Genomic DNA, 21351 nt, shown 5'->3' with positions numbered 1-21351 from the left:
TATTTGCCTAGTAAAGTACACATGAAATAATGGAATAATAATGTGTGAAAATGTGTTCCGCTACAGAAATGTGAGGAATGTGTTGTTTCTTACATCTGCTTAATACTAAGCAGTTGTAACTGTGAGTGGTAAAGAGAGGAATCAAGTGACCATCTTTCCTCCTTTAAAATAGGTAAACATGTCAGTAGTTTGGCAGCTGGAAGAGAGTATCTTTCCAAACAGAACAGCAGACATCACTGTGACCACCGGCAAGTAAGTAGTGCCTGTGTTGCTGCAAACTCAGGCTGTGTTCTTGGAAATCTCTCCTGACCCCCAGCACCATCCAAATGCTGTGAGAGCTCCGGCCTGCTCCCTGGCCAGGGAGAAGGGGAACCTCAGTGAGTCCACGGAAGTCTCCTATGTCCTCATGGTAACATCATATTATCAAAGATATTTAAAACATTCTTTTATTCACACAAAGTAAAACTATGCTATAGTGGGGTGGAATGAACTTTGGACTAGATTTCTGGTTCTGGTTTATTTAACTTTGGAATAACTGCAAAACCTCCATGTTTAGAGGTTTTGATTAAGACTCAAGCAGGGGTGATTCTGTTCCCAGAGGCAATGCCTGGAGACTTTTTTTTGTTTCACTATGTAGCTCAGACTGCCCTTGAACTCACTGTGTAGCTTAGGCTGGCCTTGAACTCACAGGCGATTCTCCTGCCTCAACCTCCTGAGAGCTGGGATTATAAGCAGTGCCACCACACCCGCTTCCTGGAGATTTTTGTCTTGATTTAGGAGGTGACTCTGGCATCTTATGGATAGATGAGGGATGCTGCTAAACAATGTACGAGACAACTCACCAACAAAAAATTATCTGTCCCCAAATGTCAATAGTGTTGATTTTAAGAAATCTTTTAAAAATCAATCATTTCTCTGTGGTCTTCTAGTGATTATTTTGCACTCTAATTGCGTATCTCTGAGAATTTTCTTATCTAACATCCCCTCCACATCCCCATGATCCTAGGAAGCCAGGCTGTAGAAGCAACTGTTACATATACAGCTGTGAATTAACATTTTATTTCCAGTTCTAATGGAAGATCTTTGGCTAGAAAGACCCACACTCTTCAATTCAGGCATGTCTTCATTGCAGTTCTTTCCAAGTAAGTACTCCCAAGGGGCCTGCACCTATATGACTGCCATGCACAGAGGAAAACTTCAAGGAGTCCCTCTTGTGGGTGGAAATAGCAGTCAGGGTAGATATGGGCAATGTCCTCTGACAGGAGGCTGTTTAAAACCCAAGCTCCAACACTGATCACTAGGGCACAAGAGTTGGGTTCTAGAAACCTCATAATGGTCATCAGAGGAGCAGTGCCAACTGGTTTTGCCCCAAAAGGGAATTGATGTGATGCTATAGAGGAAGGGCTGTGGCATTGGGAAGGAGGGGGAAAAGTAATGCTACTGTGAGGAGTGATAAGTAGAAAATGAACTTGTCCAACTATATGCAATGCAAATACCCCACCTCATCCTAACTGTTCTATAACCACTCTTCATTTAGACACTCAGCTTTGATCCCTATTAAGGATCTGGTACCCTTGTCCGAGTGTATCCAATTGGAAGCATTCAAGTCCATTCAAAACATGAAGAGGACCTTGGGGCTAACACTTGTCCTCTCAATTGCAGACCATCTGTGATGTACATGAACACAAGCCGGGGGCTTTCTGACCATAAAGAATTCCTTTTCAATGTAAGTGCTTAGTCAGTGTAAAACTACCTTTGGCAAAGAAGCATGAGCTTTGACTTCCTGCTCTGATTTTTATTTGGCAGATACATGGAGAAAATCTGTTCGGAGCCCGATTCCAGCTGCAAATTTGTGTACCAATCAGATTACAAGGTCTCGAGATTTTAAGAGTGAAGAATCTGACAAAGATTCAGGTACTCAGACAATTCTTTTTTTTTTTTTATTGGTACCAGGGATTGAACTCAGGACCTTGCGTTTGTGAGGCAGGTGGCAGAACCACTGAGCTAAATGCCTGGCCCTACTTAGACAATTCTTTATCATGATCACATCTCTTTTCATATTGATTATGGATTCTCAAAGGTATAAAAACTACAGCTTTAGGTGGACACAGAGGTGCATGCCTGTGATCCTCCTGAGTATTGGGAGGCTAAGGCAGAAGTGAGAGTTCAAGCCCAGACTGGGCAATTTAGCAACTTAGTGAGACCTTGTCTCAAAACAAAAATTAAAGAGGGACCCAGTACTACAAAAACTAGAGATTTAGCAGAGTAAAAAAACAAGGTTAACCATGAGAAAACTTCTGTTACCAGTCATGTCTAGGAGGAATATCAACCACTCAGGTCTTGTTTTCTTCTTGATGAAAAACAAGCAAAAATTCAAATATTAATAACCACGGAGAATTTCTCCTTTAAAAATTGAAAAATTCTGCTCTATGTACCTGGTGAGTGAGCCTGAGAAACATGATATTTCTCATACTCTTATAGTCTACTTTGCTTTTTTCCCCCCTCTAGTTTCTTTCCTGGTCTCTGTTTTGCTATAGTCTCTGTTTTCAGTTGACTTCTCATTCTCTTCCTCTGGTTTCCAAAGCCAGCCTTGATACCTAAAGGAACAGGATCAGTATAACTAATGCCTGGGCTGGACCCTGCTGACAATTAGAGGATTTACAAGTTGCAAACATTTGTTCTCATATTTATTCAGTTATTTTTCCTCTGAGCCTGAGATTCCTCTAATAGCTTAACTGGGGGGTAATAGAAGGATGTAGACAAGTATTGACAATATAATGCACACAACAATTTGGTGCCATCAATGGCACATCAGCGAAGGAGCTGATTCGATAAGACCTGAATGCAGAGCAATTTAGAGTATGTCCTCCATAGATGTTATTTATTTATTTATTTATTTATTTGGTACTGGGGATCGAACTCGGGTCCTTGCGCTTGCGCAGCAGGCGACAAAACCACTGAGCTAAATCCCTGGCCCAGATGTAATTTATTTTTAAGAATGTTTGTTAACAGCAAGTTTAATCATTTCAACAAACATTTTTTTCCATTTGAAAACAAAACTGTTTGAAAAGCTGATTGGAACCATGTAAGAATGGGAAGTCTACCTCCACCCAGCTCTAGGGATGGAGACTGCAAACAATCCTGGAGGCTTCAAGATCAGTGCCCTGACTTTGGGGCAGTAAGACTTACTCACTTACTGAAACAGACTGTGTTGGCAAAGCAGGTCAGTGGCAGAACTGAAGTTAAGCACTGTCCTATAGAAATGCTGGATCTTTTTCTTCATTTCTTTTAAGGCAGGGGTGTTATGTTTACTCTTAAAGGTCATATGATTCAGGATCTTGTCTGTGAGGTAATGTAGCCAGAGCACATTATTATAAGGGTGGTATTCACACCAGCAGTTGTTGTTCTCTTTTCTCATAAGCCTGTAGATCTCAAACTGATAGTCACCTTCACCTGCAAATAGGTCTTCATCCATAGAAATGTCACAGAAAACCACAATCCCATCCCGCTCCAAGCGTGACAGGGTGTAGTCAATGATGTTGACTTGCAGCCCATGGGTAGGGATTGTGCTTGTCTTCCCATTGAGGGTGTAGTGGAACTCCTTGAGGTTGGTTTTCTTTAGGAGCACATTCCCCCAGTGTAAGTCTCGGTGCTCAAAGGACAGTGATGCCTCTGCCACTGCAAGGGATGCTGTGATCTGGTGCAGAATGCTCTTTGCAGTAGCTATGGAAGACAACTTTGTTTTCATTTGCTCTAAGTCAATCCCACCAAACTCAAATTCCATTACAATGAAGAGCTGGTCTTCCTCAAAAAAGTCAGGCCGGTCATTTGCAGACCCTTTGGTTGAGTTATAGTGATCCCAGGCTTTGAGCAGCAAGGGAGGGTAAGAACCTTGAACACAATGCACTGAGTTCAGCCCAATAAAGCCTTCTGTACGGTTGTACACCTCACCAGACAAGAGGCTCAACTCTTTGGAGATGATGATCTCTGGTAGGATTTCCTCAAAGGTTTTCTGATGGGATCCATTCACTAAACCTGCTCCTTCAATAGCAATGATTTTTAGAGCTACAGGTATGTTATCAGCAATTGCTTGAAACACTTCACCAAACACCCCTTCCCCAATCTTCTCACAATGTTCCAGTTTTTCTGAAGAAAGGCAGTAACTAAAGGGGATAGGACCTTCCTGATTGCATTCCCCATAAACCTTTTCAGCATCAGATGCCTTTTTGTCTGCAACATGTGGACTCCTTAAGGGGCTTAGCAAATACATAGAAGAGGAGTGCCAAGGGTCTAGAGCACTATTTGTTCTGTTCAGGGCAGAAAGGCTTGAATTTTCTGAGATGAGGGACTCAGAGAGAGAACTGGTGGTGGTATAGCTGCTGCACCCCTCTGACATATCAGTTACAACTTTCTTCTTGTGGAAACTGAAGGAAGCCTTGGTTTTAACCCAAGAGCAGGCCTTCTGAAGAGTCAGGTCCTGGGAGGAGGATGAATCCTTCCCCATCTTTTGATCCTTTTTAAACTGCTGGCAATGGAAGAGAGAAGTTTCCGCTTCTTGATGTTTCCTCTTCTGGCTTAGCCCAGTTCTCTCAGGCCTGTTGATTTTCTTAGGTACAACTGTGCCCTTGGAACCACTGGCCTCCTCACAGTCTTTCCAGATGGCCCCCTGAGACCCCAGCTTTTGAAAAGAGCCCTGGTCTGTGGTCCTCTTCTTACTCGTGCTTCTTAGACCTGAGGTTTCCAGCCTGTTTCTCCTCAGTTGTCTTTTACAATGCGACTCCTTCATATTTTTCCTATCTGTCCCAAATTCAGAACCCTCGGGGTTTCCTGAGTCCTTAAGGCCTAAGGGAGCTGACCTGAGGCAGACACGAGATCGGTGGACCGTCCTGTTGACCCCGCCTCCTTTTGCTGCTTCCCGGGAGTAGGGGAGAGATGCTTGGCCCCGCGAGGTTGCTGGGCCGTGGAAACGGCTCGTGACAGTAGAGGCTGCATCTGGGGAGGCGGAGGAACTGATGGAAATGATACTGTCCCCTGGCGAGGGCGGCCCGAGGTCGTTCGAGGCCGGAGAGCTGAACAGGGAGGCACTGGTGCCCACCTCGTCGCCGTCCCTGGGTTGGCTGCTCACGCTGAGGTGGTCCAGGTGGCTGCTGGGGAAAGGCGGCGGTCGGAGCGGGTCGCACGGGGTGCTGCACTTCTGCGGCGGCCGAGGTCGCAGCCTCAGGCGTCTCGGGGTCGCAGTTAGCGTCGGCCGGCCCTTGGAGACTCTGCCGCCAAGACGCCTCCGCCGTCGGCCGACCGGGCTGCCGGGGAAGTCAGGGTCGTCAGGATCATCGGAAGCAAGAGACTGTGAGGGGCTGCTGTTGGCGTCGCTGCTGCTAAACAAATGCTCCTGCTTCTGCGGCGGGAACCACCGCGCGGCTGTCCGGCCCGACCGCCGCTGTCGCGGTCTCCCCCCGCCAGCAGCCTCATAAGTCCGGAAGAGCCGGTTCTCTGGTCTCCGGAACGACGCCGCCATGGCCGGCTGACCCGCCAAGCAGCTCAAATTCAAACACCGCGAGACTCCCGCCCGTCCGCCGGTCTACCCGCTGGGTCCTAGCTTCCTGCCTTACGCAGGCGCAGCAGGCTGGGTTGTACGGAAGCCGACAAGGGCAGTTTTGTTTTCTCAGTGCGTTGCGGGAATGGCTCTCATTACAGGACTACACGGTGTGCACCCAGAGTGAGGAGCGTGCCTGTGGGAGCGATCCGGTTCAGGTGAGCGTGGCCGCCCCGAGAGGCTGAGGAAGGGACTGGGGAGGGCCTGACGCGGGTGACAGGAGAAATCAGGTGGCTGTTTTTCTAAGGTTCCCCTGAAGCCCTTAACATCCTCCTCACTGAGTTTGCCAGAATGGGGGTTTGCTGGGGCCAGGGTGATTGGTCAAACTGCTCACTCCCTTCCCTCTTGGGTCCTTAAGGGACATTGTGTCCTAAACGTTAAAAATGTCAGTGTTTCCACACGGAACGGGATTAAGATAACTACATACACTTTGCTTTTCTAGCATGTTGAAAAGTGGCACTCAGTGAGCTGTGCCATCACTTCGGATAAAGAAAATGTCACCGTGGCTGCAGAGATCTCCTTGGATCACTCTAAGCAGGTACTTGAGACTGAACAGATTTGGTTTTCAAGCTCTAGGGCATTTCTCCCTACAAAGGATAATAGTATTTAAAATGTAACGCGTCCTTGTGCCCACTTTGGCAGCCATACACTAAAATGTAACAAGTCTTAAAACAGAGCTCTTTGTCCACCTTCTGTCCCAGCCTGTTCCTCAACCAGTTAGTGGCGCTACTCTCAGTAAATAATTTACTCCTATTGGGTACTAGGAATTCTGGAAATTACCGATGACACCCCGTTTTCTACATCCCATATTTATTCCAGCAGCAAGCCCTGCAGTTCTATCTCCAGGATATATCCTAAATCCATTCACTTCTCTCCATCTCTACTGCTACTGTTGTAATTCAGGCCACCATCTCTTGCCAGGGCTATCCAAGTAACCTTGGACCTGCTGTCCTTGCCTCTGTTTTTCTCATGCCTTCTACAAATAATTCTTCACATAACAGCTGTGCGTCTTCTAAAAGCAAACATTAGATTATGCTTCTTCCATGCTAAAAAATAATAATAAAATAAGAAAGAAAGAAAAAAGTGAGTTTGAACATACTTATACTAAAATCCATACATTTTTTTTCCATGGACTGCAATGCACTACATGATCTAGTCTCTGCTTGATTTTTCATAACTTTGTCTCTTAGCTCTCTGTTTTTTCCTTTGTACCCGGCATCAAACTCAGGACCTTTTGCTTTCGAGGCAGGTGGCAGAACCACTGAGCTAAATCCCCAGCTCTTCTTTCTCTCCTTCTGTCCCTTTCTTATAGCCCAGCTATTCTGCTCTGTTTCTAGCCATAGGACCTTTGTAATTGCTGTTTCTTTGTATAACATTGTTCTTCCCCTAAGTCTGAACATGAATGGTTTCTTATATTTAGCTCAAATCCTATTTTCTTAGAGAGGCTTTTCCTGATTGCTTATTATAAAGTGGGAACTAACGATCAAGTTTCACATCTTGCATTCATTTGGTTGAGCTCAGTGAGGTATGAGGAAATAGCAATGGGGTAGAGAAAAAAGGAGCATGAGCAAAAGGGAATTTTTTTAAAAAGACCATTGTCAACAACTGACTTTGGGTTGAGTTTGTGGCATGAAATAGAGGGTAAGGGAAAAGCTGAGGAATAACTGCAGATTTCTTTCTTGAGGTAATTGTGTGTATGCTGGTACCATTAATGAGACTAAGTAAAATGAGAGAAGGAACATGTTTAAAGGGAGAGATGGTGAAGGCTGTCCAGAAGCAGTTTGTTCATGTCTAAAATATGTTTTGTTACTGTCCCTCCTTCCTCCCATCTTATAGTTACTAAGAGATGTAACTGAACTACAGGTCCTTGGTGAAATATCTTTCAACAAAGCCCTATATGAGGGACTGAATGCAGAGAATCACAGAACTAAGGTAATCCCTGGCTGTTTTCTGGTCTGTGCTTAGCCTTTGAGCCCCTGCACAGGCACCCTCTGATTGCCATCTTCCTGCTTTTAGTCATTTCTGGTCTTGGCTCTGTCACTAACTGCCTTTGCAACCTTGAGTGCGTCAGCCTCTGCCTCAATTTTTTACCTGTGAAATAAGGCAACTGAATAAAAGGACTAAGCTGAGGGGGTCTAACTTGAAATAACTAGGGTGGAACTAAGAGCACTGTATACTTTGATTTGAAAATTTATTGACTTTGAAAAATATGGAGGGAATACATATTGGAAATAGTTCATAAATGAGAAATTATATTTGTTCACATTAAATATCTTCCTAGTATGTAATGTCATTGTTTTGTTACAGTATTAAATAGTTATAATACTCAGGAATGCATAATTCTTTTATAAGAATTAGACTAAGTACTAGAACTCTTGAAATTTGTTTCACCGAAGTATGACAAAAGTCAAACTGACATCTTTGGTTTATGGGCTAACTGCACCTGAGTGTGTTACCCTGAATTTTCATTCTTGTTGACACTTGCCTGTTCATGCTGCTAGTTTTAGAGATGATCTGTGAGCTCCTGAGTTAGGCCTGATTCTTCACTAGAGATGTCGGGTGCGTGAGCCTGGATTGCTAAATGTTAAATCCTCAGTTTTTCTCCCTGGAGGAAGAAGAGAAAGGAGCAATTCTCTAGACATGTCAAAATAACATTTTCTTTTATTTTGAAATATTTCTAATACAGAAAATGATATGGGAGAAATAGAAGTGCCTCATTATTGTACTGCTTAGGCTGGCCACCAACTCATGGCCAACTCCTCCTGCCTGTGCCTCCTGAGTGCTGGGATTACAGACATATGCTACCACATTTTGTTGTTTTAAAAATTTTTTTAAATTAAAAAAACAATTTATTTTGTTGTGGTCTGCCTTCTTTGATCCTTATGTTTTGGGTGATGGCTTGCCCCATGGCCAGTACGGAGTTACCAAATGCTACACAGGTTGAGTTACTCTTATCCAAAGGTCTGTTTGGATTTTGCAGTCAGATGATCTACGCCTGAGCTATACTCCCATCTGTTTGGATTTTGGGATCAGATCTCTTTTAGATTTCAGAAGTTTTGGATTTTGGAATGTTTGTAGACTTTACCAATTGAACATTCCTAATCTGAAAACCTGAAATCTAATTTGGAGCATGTTGGATTTGGATTTCTGAAGTAGGCAGGGTCAACTTGTATTTGCATAAGAGACAGAATAGGAAACAAGAGGTTAGCAAAAGGATTTTTCTTCATGTGCCTTTGCTTTTTAGAGAGGAAGCTTCCTAAAAGCTCGCAGGAGACATCCCTTTATATCTTATTAGTAAGAACTGGGTCTTGTTTCAATCACTAGCAAAGGAGAACAGTTGTGTCATGATTAGCTTAGACCAGAGAGAATTAGCATAGACCAAAAGAGGAAATGGCTACTGGGGGCCCTTATTGGTATTTGCTACAAGCAATATAACCTCTGTTCTGCTTCTCCATTAACCTCTGTCAGGGAAGCTTTGAGTCACTTTTAACTTGTGCGTTTTGAAGAGGAAAAAGGGAGAAGGCATTGAAGAAAAGAGTCATTGCCACTGGGCAGGGGATGTAGCTCAGTGGTGCCAAGTGCCTTGCAAGCAGAGTCCTGAGTTCAGTCCCCGGTACAGGGTGTGTGGGGGTGGGGATTGATTGTCTCTACTCAAATGTGGCTTGTTATTTCACTGAGATCTCGGGACTTCCTTTCATATCCTAAACCCAGATTCTTGAATTCTGTCCCCACTCCCCTCACTGTTTCTTTTCTGCAGAAAAAAAAGCCAGCTCTGCTCTGTCTTCCTTCTGCTCCATTAGTTTGTCACCTCCCCATTCCCAAGGCCCAGAACTCACTCCTGAGATCAGTTTTGAGTTACATAGGGTCTGGAGGCTCAACCAGAGTTTATAACATAATTAAAAGAGGCCTCAAGGGTGAATTTGTGCAGCTCCATAGCCTATGGAGAAATCTCTACAAAGCTTCTTGACCTTGGTGCTTAACATATGCGTGAAAAGAACTCAGTGCCTTGGGCAGGCAGAGCAGTCTATTTGGTGGCTTTTTAAAAATTTGTTCATTTGTTTTTAAACAGGGTCCAGGTTGGCCTTGAACTCACCATGTAGCCCAGGCTGGCCTCGAACTCATAGTGATCCTCCAGGCAGAGCAGCCTTGATGGCTCTGTGACCCCACTTAAGTCTTGGCAACATGCTCTGGCCACAGCCTGGGACTGCCGAGTCTAACCTGGAGAGCACCTCCCCTGAGCTTTCCAGCTGAGCCCAATCAGTGAGAGGAGATTATTCTCCTGAAATTGAAAAAAATGTTTGGAAAGTGAAAACTTGGGGGTGACTTTTAATAGAACTCCACAAGTACTACACATGGATATAATTTTGACTTTATTATTGTGTCTTGGTATCTTTGTTATATATTTATTGTGGGGAAAATGTATTACCAAAGACTGTAGGGTTTTGTGCACTATCCAGAAAAAAGCTGTCAGAACAGAGTTAGGAAAGACTTGGATATCATTTAAAATAAGTCAATGAGTGGGCTGGGGATTTAGCTTAGTGGCACCGTGCCTGCCTTGTAAGCGCAAGGTCCTGAGTTCAATCCCCGGTACCGGAAAAAAAAAAAGTCATTGAGTATAAGACGTAGGGATATGCAGGTGCATAGCTGGATGTAGAATCTTGATTTTCTGTCTCTGGTGCCATGGGATCCTCTTTCAGACTGTGACAGCATCTTTAATACAAGGTCACACTCTCTTTTTTTGGTACCAGAGATCGAACTCGGGTCCTTGTGCTTGCATAGCAGGCAGCGAAACCACTGAGCTAAATCCCTGGCCCAAGGTCACACTCTCTTGACAGACCTAGCTCTTCTAGATAAGAGACCAGAATGGTTCCTTATAAAGGATTTTTGGGAGGCTGGAGTTTTAGCTCAGTGGTTTCGCTGCCTGCTGTGCAAGCGCAAGGATCTGAGTTCGATCCCCAGTACCAAAAACAAAACAAAAAATAAAGGATTTTGGTCATTGGATGATTTTAGATTATCTAAAATGCTGCATCAGGGGATGTTTAGCTTTTAGCTTTACTGTCATCAGTCTTGATCAATACACAGGCTGTTGCCAAGTCTTCATATTTTGCTCTTTAAAATAACATGGGGAAATTTATCTTTCTTTGCTTTATGTGATTGATTGGATGATCTTTTTGTCCTGTCTAGATCACAGTCATCTTCCTGAAAGATGAAGTATACCATTCTTTGCCTCTTATCGTTGGAAGCAGTATTGGTGGCCTTCTGGTTTTGGTCGTGATTGTAATCATCCTGTTCAAGGTCAGTTCTACTTATTGTGTTTGTAAGGACAAGAGAGGACTGGGCTCTAGAGTTGGGCACAGTATGCTGTAGGACAGCCAACCCCCAACTTAGAGCATTTGCTCTGGTCTTGTGGCCTCTTCTTCCTCTTGCTTCAACCATACACCTAGGCAAATGAGTAACTCAGTTTTCTGTCTGAAAAATACAAAAGTCCAGTTGAAGTGTTGTAGTACAGAGAGATCTTCCTAAAACAGATCTATGATGTTTCCTTTTTAAAATCCTTTTCTTGGCCTGGGATTTAGCTCAGTGGTTCAGCTGCCTGCCTCACAAGTGCAAGGTCCTGAGCTTGATACCCGGTACCAAAAGAAAAAATCCTTTTCTTCTCTTCCCATATCTCAAAAGATCCTCTACTCTCTGGTCTGTACCCTTCTCCTCTCCATCCTTAAGATTTACTCTTTCCTCCAGACAAGTTGAATGATTCCCTAAATATGTTCAGCCTTTTTGCTTGTACACAGGCTACTCCCCTTTGCCAAGAGTCTCCCTCCCCAGTTTTTCACCTCATTCACACTCTTCCCTGAAAACTCAATGTAGAGACTCCTGGATCCTCTGGGTTGGGTTGTATGCTTGTCCTATGAGCTCCTTTCTGGAAACCTTTCCAAGTGGCAGTTACACTGTACTGTAATTATTCCCCTTCCCACTACATTCTGAGCTTCTTGATGTAGGAGACCGTACTCGATCTCTTTCTATGCTCAGCATGGTAGCCAATACTGAGTATTCCTACATAAATAAGATTATATCCACTATAGCCAGAACTATACTACTTTGCAGAATTAGTAAGGTTAAAAAGGTTCAAGTCCTCTGGGAGTTCAGAGTAACCTGGGAAGTTAGTTCTGATTGGGGAATAAGCACCTAGAAAGATAGCATTGAAGAGGGATCTGAAACGATTGACTTCCAGGGAGAGACTCAGAGGAGGGTAGGGGGAGGGAGTAGAAATTTGAGAAATAGGCCCGGGGATTTAGCTCAGTGGGTCCGGCGCCTGCCTCGCAAGCGCAAGGTCCCGAGTTTGATCCCCGGCACAAAAAAAAAAAAGAAAGAAAGAAATATGAGAAACAGGAGTCTACAGGCTATTTATGCAACAGTCAGGATGATGGTTTTCTAAAACAGATGGCTGTTCTTTAATTGGGGTTCCCCTCCCTTTATTTCAGTGTGGCTTTTTTAAAAGAAAATATCAACAGCTGAACTTGGAGAGCATGAGGAGGGCCCAGCTGAAAGCAGACGATCTGCTCACAGAAGAAAATTAGGATCCACATCTTCATCCATTGGGATCCTTGAACTTCTAGAACTTTGGTGTTGTCCTGCTTACTTTTTTCTTAGGATGATCTAGAACAGCATTGAGTAAATTGGAGAATATTGTTTTTTAATTATACATTGTCCTAAAAAGTGTCTGTACATTGTTAAAAAAGGAAATCTGGGAAACATTTGATACTAAAATTAAATGGCTTTCTTTACAATTGTGCCTTAAATATGCAAATATTCTTTATGATTTGCAGTAAATTTTGATGTCTCAGGCCAAGTTTTCATTTGTATATTTAAAAAAATTGATGGTATTGTTTCAGATATATTTTAGCATCAGCTTTTCAGATTTCTACAAGAAACTGTTTGGGGTTTGAGTGTACAAGTTAAGTTGGGAAAAATTGGTATCTTTACAATATTGTCTTCTTACTTGGAAATACAGCATTTCTCTATTTGATGAGGTGAAAAAAGACACTCGGCTACAAGATTTATCATGTTTTTCAGAGAGGTCTTAATGAGGACCTATATTTTCAGAGGTCTTCATTTATGACCTTTATTTTTCTCTGTCTATAGTAAAGACAGAGAAAATTTGACAGAGGAAAACAAAGACAGACAAAAAAAATTTATGTTCATAAATGAAGACCTCTCTGAAGAACATGATAAAAACCTTACAGCACAAGTTAAGGTGATTGACTCATGGTGCAGTGCTACGATTAAGGGTGCTAGGATTCCTTAAATTATTCAGATCCTGCCCTGTGGGAATGTAGAGAAGGTGCAGATACCTGCAAGCCAGGACATGAAGTGTAAAGGTCTGAGATCACCCTGGACAGTGGCATGGAGGTTGGGAAATGCAGGATGTGATAAAGCACCTATGTACATTTGACTGAGGCCAAGGGTGCATTATGGGGAATGAGTCTGGAAAGAGAGGTAGGAACAGTGTATTGTATAAGCGTCTGCCTAAGAATTGTGTAAGGGAACTCTGGGTAATTTATATGAGGATGAAGTCTCATGCCAGTCCTGTGAATGAAGCAAGGGATAGACCTGAGAAACTATGCAAGTTATTAGGGGACACACTGCATGGAGCAGGAGGAAGAACAAGAAGAGTTTTGCTCTGAGATGAACCAAGCTGTCATTGCCTTGTGGGTTTGATTGACTCCAGTTCAAATCTTTATCTTTTTTGGTGCCCTGTGAACTAAAATTCAACTCTGTTGTTCTTAAGTGGTTAATACCTTGGTGATTTTTCCTCAGGTCAGATATTGGGAGCTAAGTAATAAATACCAAGCCATCTGTTAAGATGAGTTATGGGTGCTAGGCATGGTGGCGCTTGCCTATAATCCCAGCACTCAGGAGGCTGAGGCAGGCAGATCAAGTTTGAGGCCAGCCTGGGCTACACAGTGAGTTCAAGGCCAGCCTGAACTACATAGGAGATCTTGTATCAAAAAAGAAAAGAAAGAAAGAAAGAAAGAAAATAAAAAAGATGACTTACTGATGCTGTGAGAATCTTCCCACAGAGAGGAGCTTTCTTTGTCCTGTTGACTGTATTTAAACAACATTAATAATGCATCTGCTAGTTTTTATGTGGGTCAGAAATATCTATTAATGGAATATGTTTGTCATAGCAGCACTGCTCAGAGCAAAAGGTAAATTAAAGGACAAATTGGCAAAAGCCTTCCATGCCAGGCCTTTCCTGTGCCTGTCTCTGGGCCACCCAAGACCCTTCACTTTTTTTTTTTGGTACTGGGGGTTGGACCTAGGGCCTTTCCACTGGATTATATCCCCATCACCCACCTGGCCTTTTATGTTTTATTTTGAGACAAGGTCTTGCTAGGTTGCCCAGGCTGACCTTGAACTTGTGATCCTCCTGCCTCAGTCTTCCAGAATGCTAGGATTCAAGACATATGCCAGAGTTGGGCATGGTGGCATACACCTGTAATCACAGCATTTGGGAGGCTGAGGCAGGAGGATTGCCAAGAGTTTGAAGCCAGCCTGGGCTACAGTAAAGTTCAAGGCCAGCCTGAACTACATAGTAAGACCTTGACTTAAAAAAAACAAAACAACAACAACAAAAAGAGGCAAAGGCATATGCCACCATGCCCAGCTGACACATCCGTCTTATAATGGCCTTTTGTGCCATAGGACAAATTGAAATCTCTTATCTTCTGGCCTTCCATCTTCTTTGGGATGGGAAATAGAGTTCACTGTGTGATCCTCCACACAAGAACCATATTGTTTTGTTTTGTTTTTTGAGACAGGGTCTTGCTGTGTAGTTCAGGCTGGCCTTGAACTCACCGTGTAGGCCAGGCTGGCCTTGAACTTGTAGTAATCTGCCTGCCTCAGCCTCCTGAGTGCTGGGATTACAGGCATGTGCCACCACACTTGGCCAAGAACAATATTATTTCATGGGCTTTGTATTTTATTTATTTCTATTCTGTTTGCTTTAATCTTGTATAGAATTTGTTTTGAATTTCTGAGCCTCTCAAGCTTTCACATTCCCTGGAACTGAGGGGAAATGGGAAGCCCATGAGTCTCTGGAGGTTATAGGGGTGATGAAGTGACACCTCCAGGCTATTATGGAAATACAGTGATGCTGTTGGGAGCTCTTCTGCAGCCACCTTCTTGCAGCTGACATTTTGCCTCTTGAAAGCTCTGTTCATCTAGCAAAATGAGAATTCTTGATTGAAGGGCAATTCTGTCTTTAAAGGTTCCTTGTATTATGATGTATTTTCTCCCTTAAAATTGATAGAATCTGTAGGAGAAGGAAGAGAGAGGACATGGAGAAAGGCTGGCATCTGAGACAGAGAGTCTGTCTCCTCTGCAGGTAGATCCCCAGCCCATGTCCTTGGAGCCAGGGCAGGCTCTGAGGATGCAGCATAGTTTTTACTGGAGACATTCCCAGGACTCAGAGCAGAGCAAGATGATTCCAGGAGTGTCTAAGCCACACAGAACAATAGACTTAAAATGTGGCAAGTCTTAGGAGCAAGTGAGATGATATAAAAAGTAAAAGGCCCATTAGAAATCCATTCTATAGGACCAGGGATGTAGCTCAGTGGCGCCATGCCTACCTAGCAAGTGCAAGGTCCTGAGTTCAATCCCTGGTACTGAAAAAAAAACAAAAAAGAAATCCGTTCTATAAATCCCCATCATTTCACTGCATGTACCTAAGTCATCCAACTACACAAAGGCTGGTGAACCAGATGAGAAGGGTTCTCTCACTGCCAGTTCCATCCCTCACTTGAGTGGACAGCACTGATTGCATGAGGTATGGTATGCACTCTGGTAGAAGAGGGACAGGGTGGTGAGGCGGGGGGGGGGGTGCTCTGACTACTCTGAAGACTAGCCATGGGCCCCGACTCCAACTGCAGCAGTGAAGCTGAAAGCTTCTTGGCATGCCAGGGTGGTGCTCTGGGCCCCTCAGCGGTGGGAGCCACTGCAGAAAGTGCTCATTCTCTTGACTGCCCCCTGACCCTGAAGGCACAGGGAGAGTCCTTTTCCCTCCCAGGAGGACAGGAAGAGGTGCTCATAGAACTTGACCTTGGCAGTGCCTCCTCCCTCAGCAGCATGGCAGATGTATGCGCTCCACACTAAATGTCCTCCACGAGAAGCCATGGTTCCTAGGTGACAGAGCCTGGGGACCCTGGTGGAAGGCTGGGAGATGCTCAGACCTCATTTCAGCAAGTATGAAGTGGGCTTTGCACTGATTTCACTGGCCAGCTCATAGTGAGTCAAGTGAAGCCATGTGGAAACTGTAAAGCACTGATGACAGTGGAGACGGTATCTTGGGCTGTGGAACCAGATCACCTGGATTTATTCTGGCCCAGATGTTTACTATTGGTGGAAGCATCTAACCTTTTAGGGAAAATCAGGGTAGTAGTGGTACTAAGCATATAGGGTGGTCATAACCATTAAATAAGTCCCTCCATGTAAGGGATTTAGAGCTTTGCAAGCAGTGAATGTGAAAGGTATTTGTTACAGTAATGGTGGCAAGATCATTTTAACAGGCCAGCATGGGGCTCTAAGACTGTTGTAGGGCACGTGCTTCACATTCACAAGGTCCTAGGTTCCAGCCCCAGTGCCAAAAAGAAAAAGTAGTAGTTAATTTTCCCTGAAGGGGAGAATTCATCTTGGTTTTGGAAATGTCCTTGATTCAGAGTTTTAACAATACAAATGTAAGAAGCATAGCCTTTTTTCCCCTCTTCTTCCCTTGGGTACAATGGGTGTTCAGTGTGAACTCTGCGGGGAGGGAGGAGTAGCTCCAGCCAGGTGGAGATGGAATGCAAATGCTTAGGGGCACTGCTTGACCTCTTTTTCACACTACTTTGCCTGTGACCCAAAGGGAGAAATATTTCCACATAACAAAGCCATATGTAGACATATACTTGAAATAATAGCTTTTTGAAACAATACCCTCTCTGAATTTTTAAACATTTTGATACTTTCTTCTTTCTTTCTCTCTCTTTTTTTCAATATAGCATCTTACCTTTCTCCTTGCTGAGACAAAATACCTGACATCCAAAGTTAAAGGAGGAAAGGTTTATTTAGCTCACAGTTTGTACAGGTTTTAGCCCATAGTTGGCTGGCTCCAAGGCAGGGTGGCACGGCAAAGGGACATCACAGAGGAGAAACAGTTCATGGTGGGCAGAAGGTAGCAAAGCAAGCAAGGGACCTTAGCAGCTTCTTTCTGCCCCTTTTATACTCTGTCTGGCTACTGGGATTAGAGTGGTGCCAAACTAATCAGTGGACTGATTTAGTAATCACACACCCTTAATCCCAGCATCACACATTCTAGATTCAGCCACCTCTGAAAAAGCCCCAGCTATGACCACGTGAGGCTTTGGAGGGACATCTAGACACAAGCCATGAAATATAGGCAGAATTAAGTGGGAGAGAGAAAAGGAGGAAGAAGGAACAATGGAGAGAAGAGAGAAGAGGCTGGGTTTTTCTTTTTTGTTTTGGTGAATATAATTATATATTTCTTTTTTAAATTTTAAAAATTTTATTTGTACATGTTGCGGTTCATGTAGTTTACAATTGTCTTGGGAAGTGGTTACATGTACATATTATAGCATGTCTCTTTTTTTTAATCCCCTTTCTCTTCCCTCCCCCTCCTTTCTTCCTCCTCTAGTTCCCTATCCCATTTTTCATGCTTTTTTTTGTTTTTGGTACCGAGGATCGAACTCAGGACCTTGTACTTGCGAGTCAGGCCGTGGCACCACTGAGCTAAATCCCTGGCGCAGGCTTGTTGATATTATTAATCTTAGCTCATGTTTTGGCATATAATATTTACATTAATTGGGTTGTTGTGTTCCTGTACATGGCATATCTTTATTCTACTTATTTCCCCTTCCCCTCCTCCTCACCCTTCACCTTTGTTCCCTTGGACTACTTCCCTATTGGAAGAGATCCATCCCCTTTCTATCCATCCTTTATCATTTTCTTAGTTTATACTTTGCTTCACTCAAATGAGAGATACCATATGATATTTAAGCTTGTGTGTCTGGTTTATTTCACTCAAAATTATATTTTCCAGCTGCATCCATTTTCCTACAAATGTCTCAAATTTGTCATTCTTTATAGCCAAGTAGTATTCCATTATATATAGATACCACATTTTCTTTATCTAATTGACTGTTGATGGATATACAGACTGTTTCCAGGATTTAGCTATTATGAGTTGTGCTGCTATAAGCATTGGTATGCATGTGTCACTGTAGTATGATGACTGAAGCTCTTTGGGGAAGATACCTAGAAGGGGGATAACTGGGTCATATGGAATTTCTAATTTCATTTCTTTGAGAAAATTTCCATACTGATTTCCACTATGTTTGTACTAGTTTACATTCCTACCAACAATGAAGGATGGTTTCTTTTTCACCATGGCCACACCAGCATTTGTTATTGTTTGATGTCTTAATGATTGCTGTTCTTTCCAGAGTAAGATGGAATTTTAGAGTTGCTTTAATTTGCATTTCTCTAATGGCCAGAGATGTTGGACACTTTTTCATATATTTGTTGACCATTTGTGTTTCTTCCTCTGTGAAGTGTTTGCTCATTTCACTTGCCCATTTCTTGACTGGGTCTTTAATTTTAGGTGGTTTAAGTTCTGAGTAGCTGGCAAAAAAATTTCTCATTCTGTAGGCTGTATCTTCACTCTACTGATTGATTCTTTTGCTGTACAGAAGGTTTTTTTTATCTGATTTAATGCCATTTGTTGATTCTTACTGCTATTTCTTGTGCAATTGAGGTTCTGTTTAGGAAACTCTTTCCTATACCTATGTCTTCAAGTGTTTTACCTATTTTATCTTCCAGTAAGTTTAATGTTTCTGTTTTAATGTTTAGACCTTCGATCCATTTTGATTTTAATTTAGTATATGGTGTGAGATAAGGGTCCAGTTTCAATATTCTGCAAAGAGATAACCAGTTTTTCCAGCACCACTTGTTGAATAGGCTAATTTTCCTACAGCAAACACACTTTTGGACCCTTTGTAAAACATCAAATAGTTAAATGTATCTGGGAGGTTTCTGTATCCTCAATTCTGTTTCATTGACTCATGTATCTGTTTTTGTTCCAGTACCATGCTGTTTTGATCACTATTGCTTTGTAGTATAGCTTGAAGTCAGGTATTACTAAACTTCCTGCTTTGCTCTTGTTGCCCAAAATTGCTTTTGCTCTTCTGGGTCTCTTCTGGCTCTCTATGAATTTTAAGATTGTTTATTTTAGATCTGTAAAGTATGCTGTTGGTATTTTGATTGGGACTGCATTGAATCTGTATAACAGTTTTGTAAGTATGGCCATTTTGACAATATTGGTTCTACTATCCAGGAGCAAGGGGACATCTTTCCATTTCCTGATGTCCTCTTCAACCTCCTTCTTCGGAGTACTGTAGCTTTCTTTGTAGAGGTCTTTCACTTCCTTTGTTAGGTTATTCTTAGGTATTTCATTTTTCTTGAAGCTGTTGTGAATGGTATTGTTTTCATAATTTTCTTCTCATCTGGTTCATTGTTGGTGTACACAAACGCTAATGACTTTTGTGTGTTGATCTTGTATCCTGCTGCATTGCTGAAGTTGGTCATTAATTCTAAGAGTTTTTTGGTGGAGTTCTTTGGGTCTTGTGTGTAGATATCATGCCACCTGCAGACAATGATAATTTGAGATCTACCTTTCCTGTGTGTGTGTCCCTTTTATTTCTTTCTCTTGCCTAATTGCTCTGGCTAATGTTTCAAGTACTACTTGAATAGAAGGGGTGAAAGTGGACATTCTTGTCTTGTTCCTGATTTTAGGGGGGGTTGCTTTTAGTTCTTTCCCATTTAGTATGATGCTGGGTATTGGTTTGTCGTAAATGAGGCTGTGTCTCTTGAAATGCAATGTGAATGAAGGACAGTAATGAACTATTCTGGTTATAACTCAGTAAATTGATTTTGTGACTCACCAGTGGGTCTGGATCTAGTCTTAAGAAGCTGTGTGGTTGGAGACTCCACAAGGAGGCAGCTCTTTGCCTCTGGAGGCTCCTCAGGTAGGCTTTGAAGTTTCAGAATAGTTCTGTCAGAAGTTGCAGTCTGAAGCCAGGTGTAGAAGCACATGCCTGTAATCCTAGCACTCTGGGAGTCTGAGGAAGGAGGATCACAAGTTTAAGCCCAGCCTGAGCCCAGTTCTTTAGCAAGTTTTAGCCCAATGATTTAGCAAGATCCTGTCTCAAAATAAATAAGGGCTGCAGATATAGCTCAGTGTGAAGGCCCTACGTTCAATCCCCAGTACTGAAAAAAACCCCAAAAAACTTGCATCCTGGTCTTGGCTGTGCCATGGTGGGTCCAGGAGGGGACACCCACACTAGAGGGCAGGTGAGAGCAAGGGCCTTTCTGTAAAAGCCAGACTGGCCATTGTGACAGGCTACAGACAGTGCCTGGTATCGCACCCTCTCTAGCTGCACACAGTGGATGATCAGTAAAGGTCTGACTAATCAAGGTAATCAGGGAGGGCATGGTGGTGTAATCTCAGCACTCAGGAGGCTGAAGCAGGAAGATCACAAGTTTGAGGCTAGCCTGGGTTTTATAGTGAGACCCTATCTCAAAAAAAAAAAAAAAAAAAAAAGAATAGAGGAGGATCCTGGAGTGGGGCTAGGGGTTCTGCTCTGTGTCCTGGATTTCTGCATGGGATCCCTTGCAGACAAACAGGCCCTGGGCACAAAATCTAGCATTCCCTTTGTGGAGTAGAGAGGCTCATTGTGGTACCCACCTGTATGCTGTATGCTCAAGGGTCAGCCCTGGGGTATGTTCCAGCCTTAGAGCTTCTCCCTGCCAGATGTAGCTCAGGGGCTCCCACTGGCTCTGAAAACCCACCTCCCCCCTGGGCCTTCAGCAGTGTTCTGCAGCTGATGGGTGTCTGTCTAGGTGTGCTGTCATTCCATGGAGGCTGCTTCTCCCTGGGCTGCTGGAGAGTCAGGTTAGAGGAGGGGTAAGGGAGAGGCTGGCAGAAGGCTGAGGATGATGGGCAGGGCAATAGCTCCCTACCCTGCTTGTTTTTAAAAGAAAACAGGCCTGAACCTCAGTGGCAGGGGAACTTGCACAAAAAATCAACAACTGGGATTTCATCTCATTAAAAAACTTCTGCACTGCAAGAGAAACCACCAACAGAGCTAAGAGACAACCTACAATGTGGGAAAAAATTTTCAGCAACTGTACCTCAGACAAAGGACTACTATCTAGAATATATAAAGAACTGAAAAAAAATCAGAGCCCTCAAATTCAAAGACCCAATTCAAAAATGGGCATCTGAAATGAACAGACATTTCTCAGACAAAGAAGTAAAAGCAGCAAACAAATGTATGAAAAAATGTCCAACATCACTGGTCATTCGAGAGATGCAGATGAAACAACACTGAAATTCCACCTTACCCCAGAAAGAATGGCTGCTATCAAGAAATCAACCAAGAACAAATGCTGACAGGGGTGTGGAGAAAAAGGAACCCTTCTCCATTGTTGGTGGGAGTGCAGACTGGTGCAACCACTGTGGAAATCAGTATGGAGATACCTCAAAGAACTAGGACGAGAGGTCCCACTTGACCCAGGTATTCCCCTGGTGGGTATCTTCCCAAAAGAATTAAAAGAATCATACCACAGCGGGCCGGGGATTTAGCTCAGTGGTTTTGTTGCCTGCTGTGCAAGTGCAAGGACTCGAGTTCGATCCCCGGTACCAA

The 21351-nt window shown here is 43.3% G+C and overlaps 2 protein-coding genes across 4 annotated transcripts in view; one reads left to right on the top strand and one right to left on the bottom strand.

Annotated features, from left to right (window-relative positions):
* The window catches only part of Itgae (integrin subunit alpha E), a 60965-nt gene extending 48587 nt beyond the window's left edge, over positions 1 to 12378 (top strand). Inside the window, exons 23-31 of one of the 3 annotated variants that reach the window (XM_021238130.2) lie at positions 173 to 252; positions 1068 to 1142; positions 1663 to 1726; positions 1807 to 1914; positions 5695 to 5751; positions 6036 to 6131; positions 7430 to 7525; positions 10778 to 10888; positions 12073 to 12378. In XM_021238130.2, coding sequence (XP_021093789.2) covers positions 173 to 252; positions 1068 to 1142; positions 1663 to 1726; positions 1807 to 1914; positions 5695 to 5751; positions 6036 to 6131; positions 7430 to 7525; positions 10778 to 10888; positions 12073 to 12168 — 783 coding nt within the window. In that variant the 3' untranslated portion in view covers positions 12169 to 12378. The remainder of the gene's footprint in view (positions 1 to 172; positions 253 to 1067; positions 1143 to 1662; positions 1727 to 1806; positions 1915 to 5694; positions 5752 to 6035; positions 6132 to 7429; positions 7526 to 10777; positions 10889 to 12072) is intronic. The other 2 variants (XM_021238131.2, XM_021238132.2) reach the window with 2 other exon arrangements.
* Haspin (histone H3 associated protein kinase) lies at positions 1927 to 6040 on the bottom strand. Its single transcript, XM_004857226.3, has one exon. The coding sequence runs from the start codon at positions 5513 to 5515 to the stop codon at positions 3194 to 3196; it is 2322 nt and encodes a 773-aa protein (XP_004857283.2). The 5' UTR covers positions 5516 to 6040; the 3' UTR covers positions 1927 to 3193.
* Positions 12379 to 21351: the final 8973 nt, after the last annotated feature.

Source organism: Heterocephalus glaber, unplaced genomic scaffold (genome assembly GCF_053883595.1).
Source record: "Heterocephalus glaber isolate CG9 unplaced genomic scaffold, H.glaber_assembly_v1.0 deba00001564, whole genome shotgun sequence".
Classification (NCBI taxonomy): Eukaryota; Metazoa; Chordata; class Mammalia; order Rodentia; family Bathyergidae; genus Heterocephalus; species Heterocephalus glaber.
The sequence above is the reverse complement of the archived record's forward strand: the minus strand, read 5'-3'. Positions and strand labels throughout refer to the sequence as shown.

Excerpts from the sequence above, each read along its gene's own strand:
- Haspin (XM_004857226.3), bottom strand. The coding sequence starts at position 5,515 with ATGGCGGCGTCGTTCCGGAGACCAGAGAACCGGCTCTTCCGGACTTAT.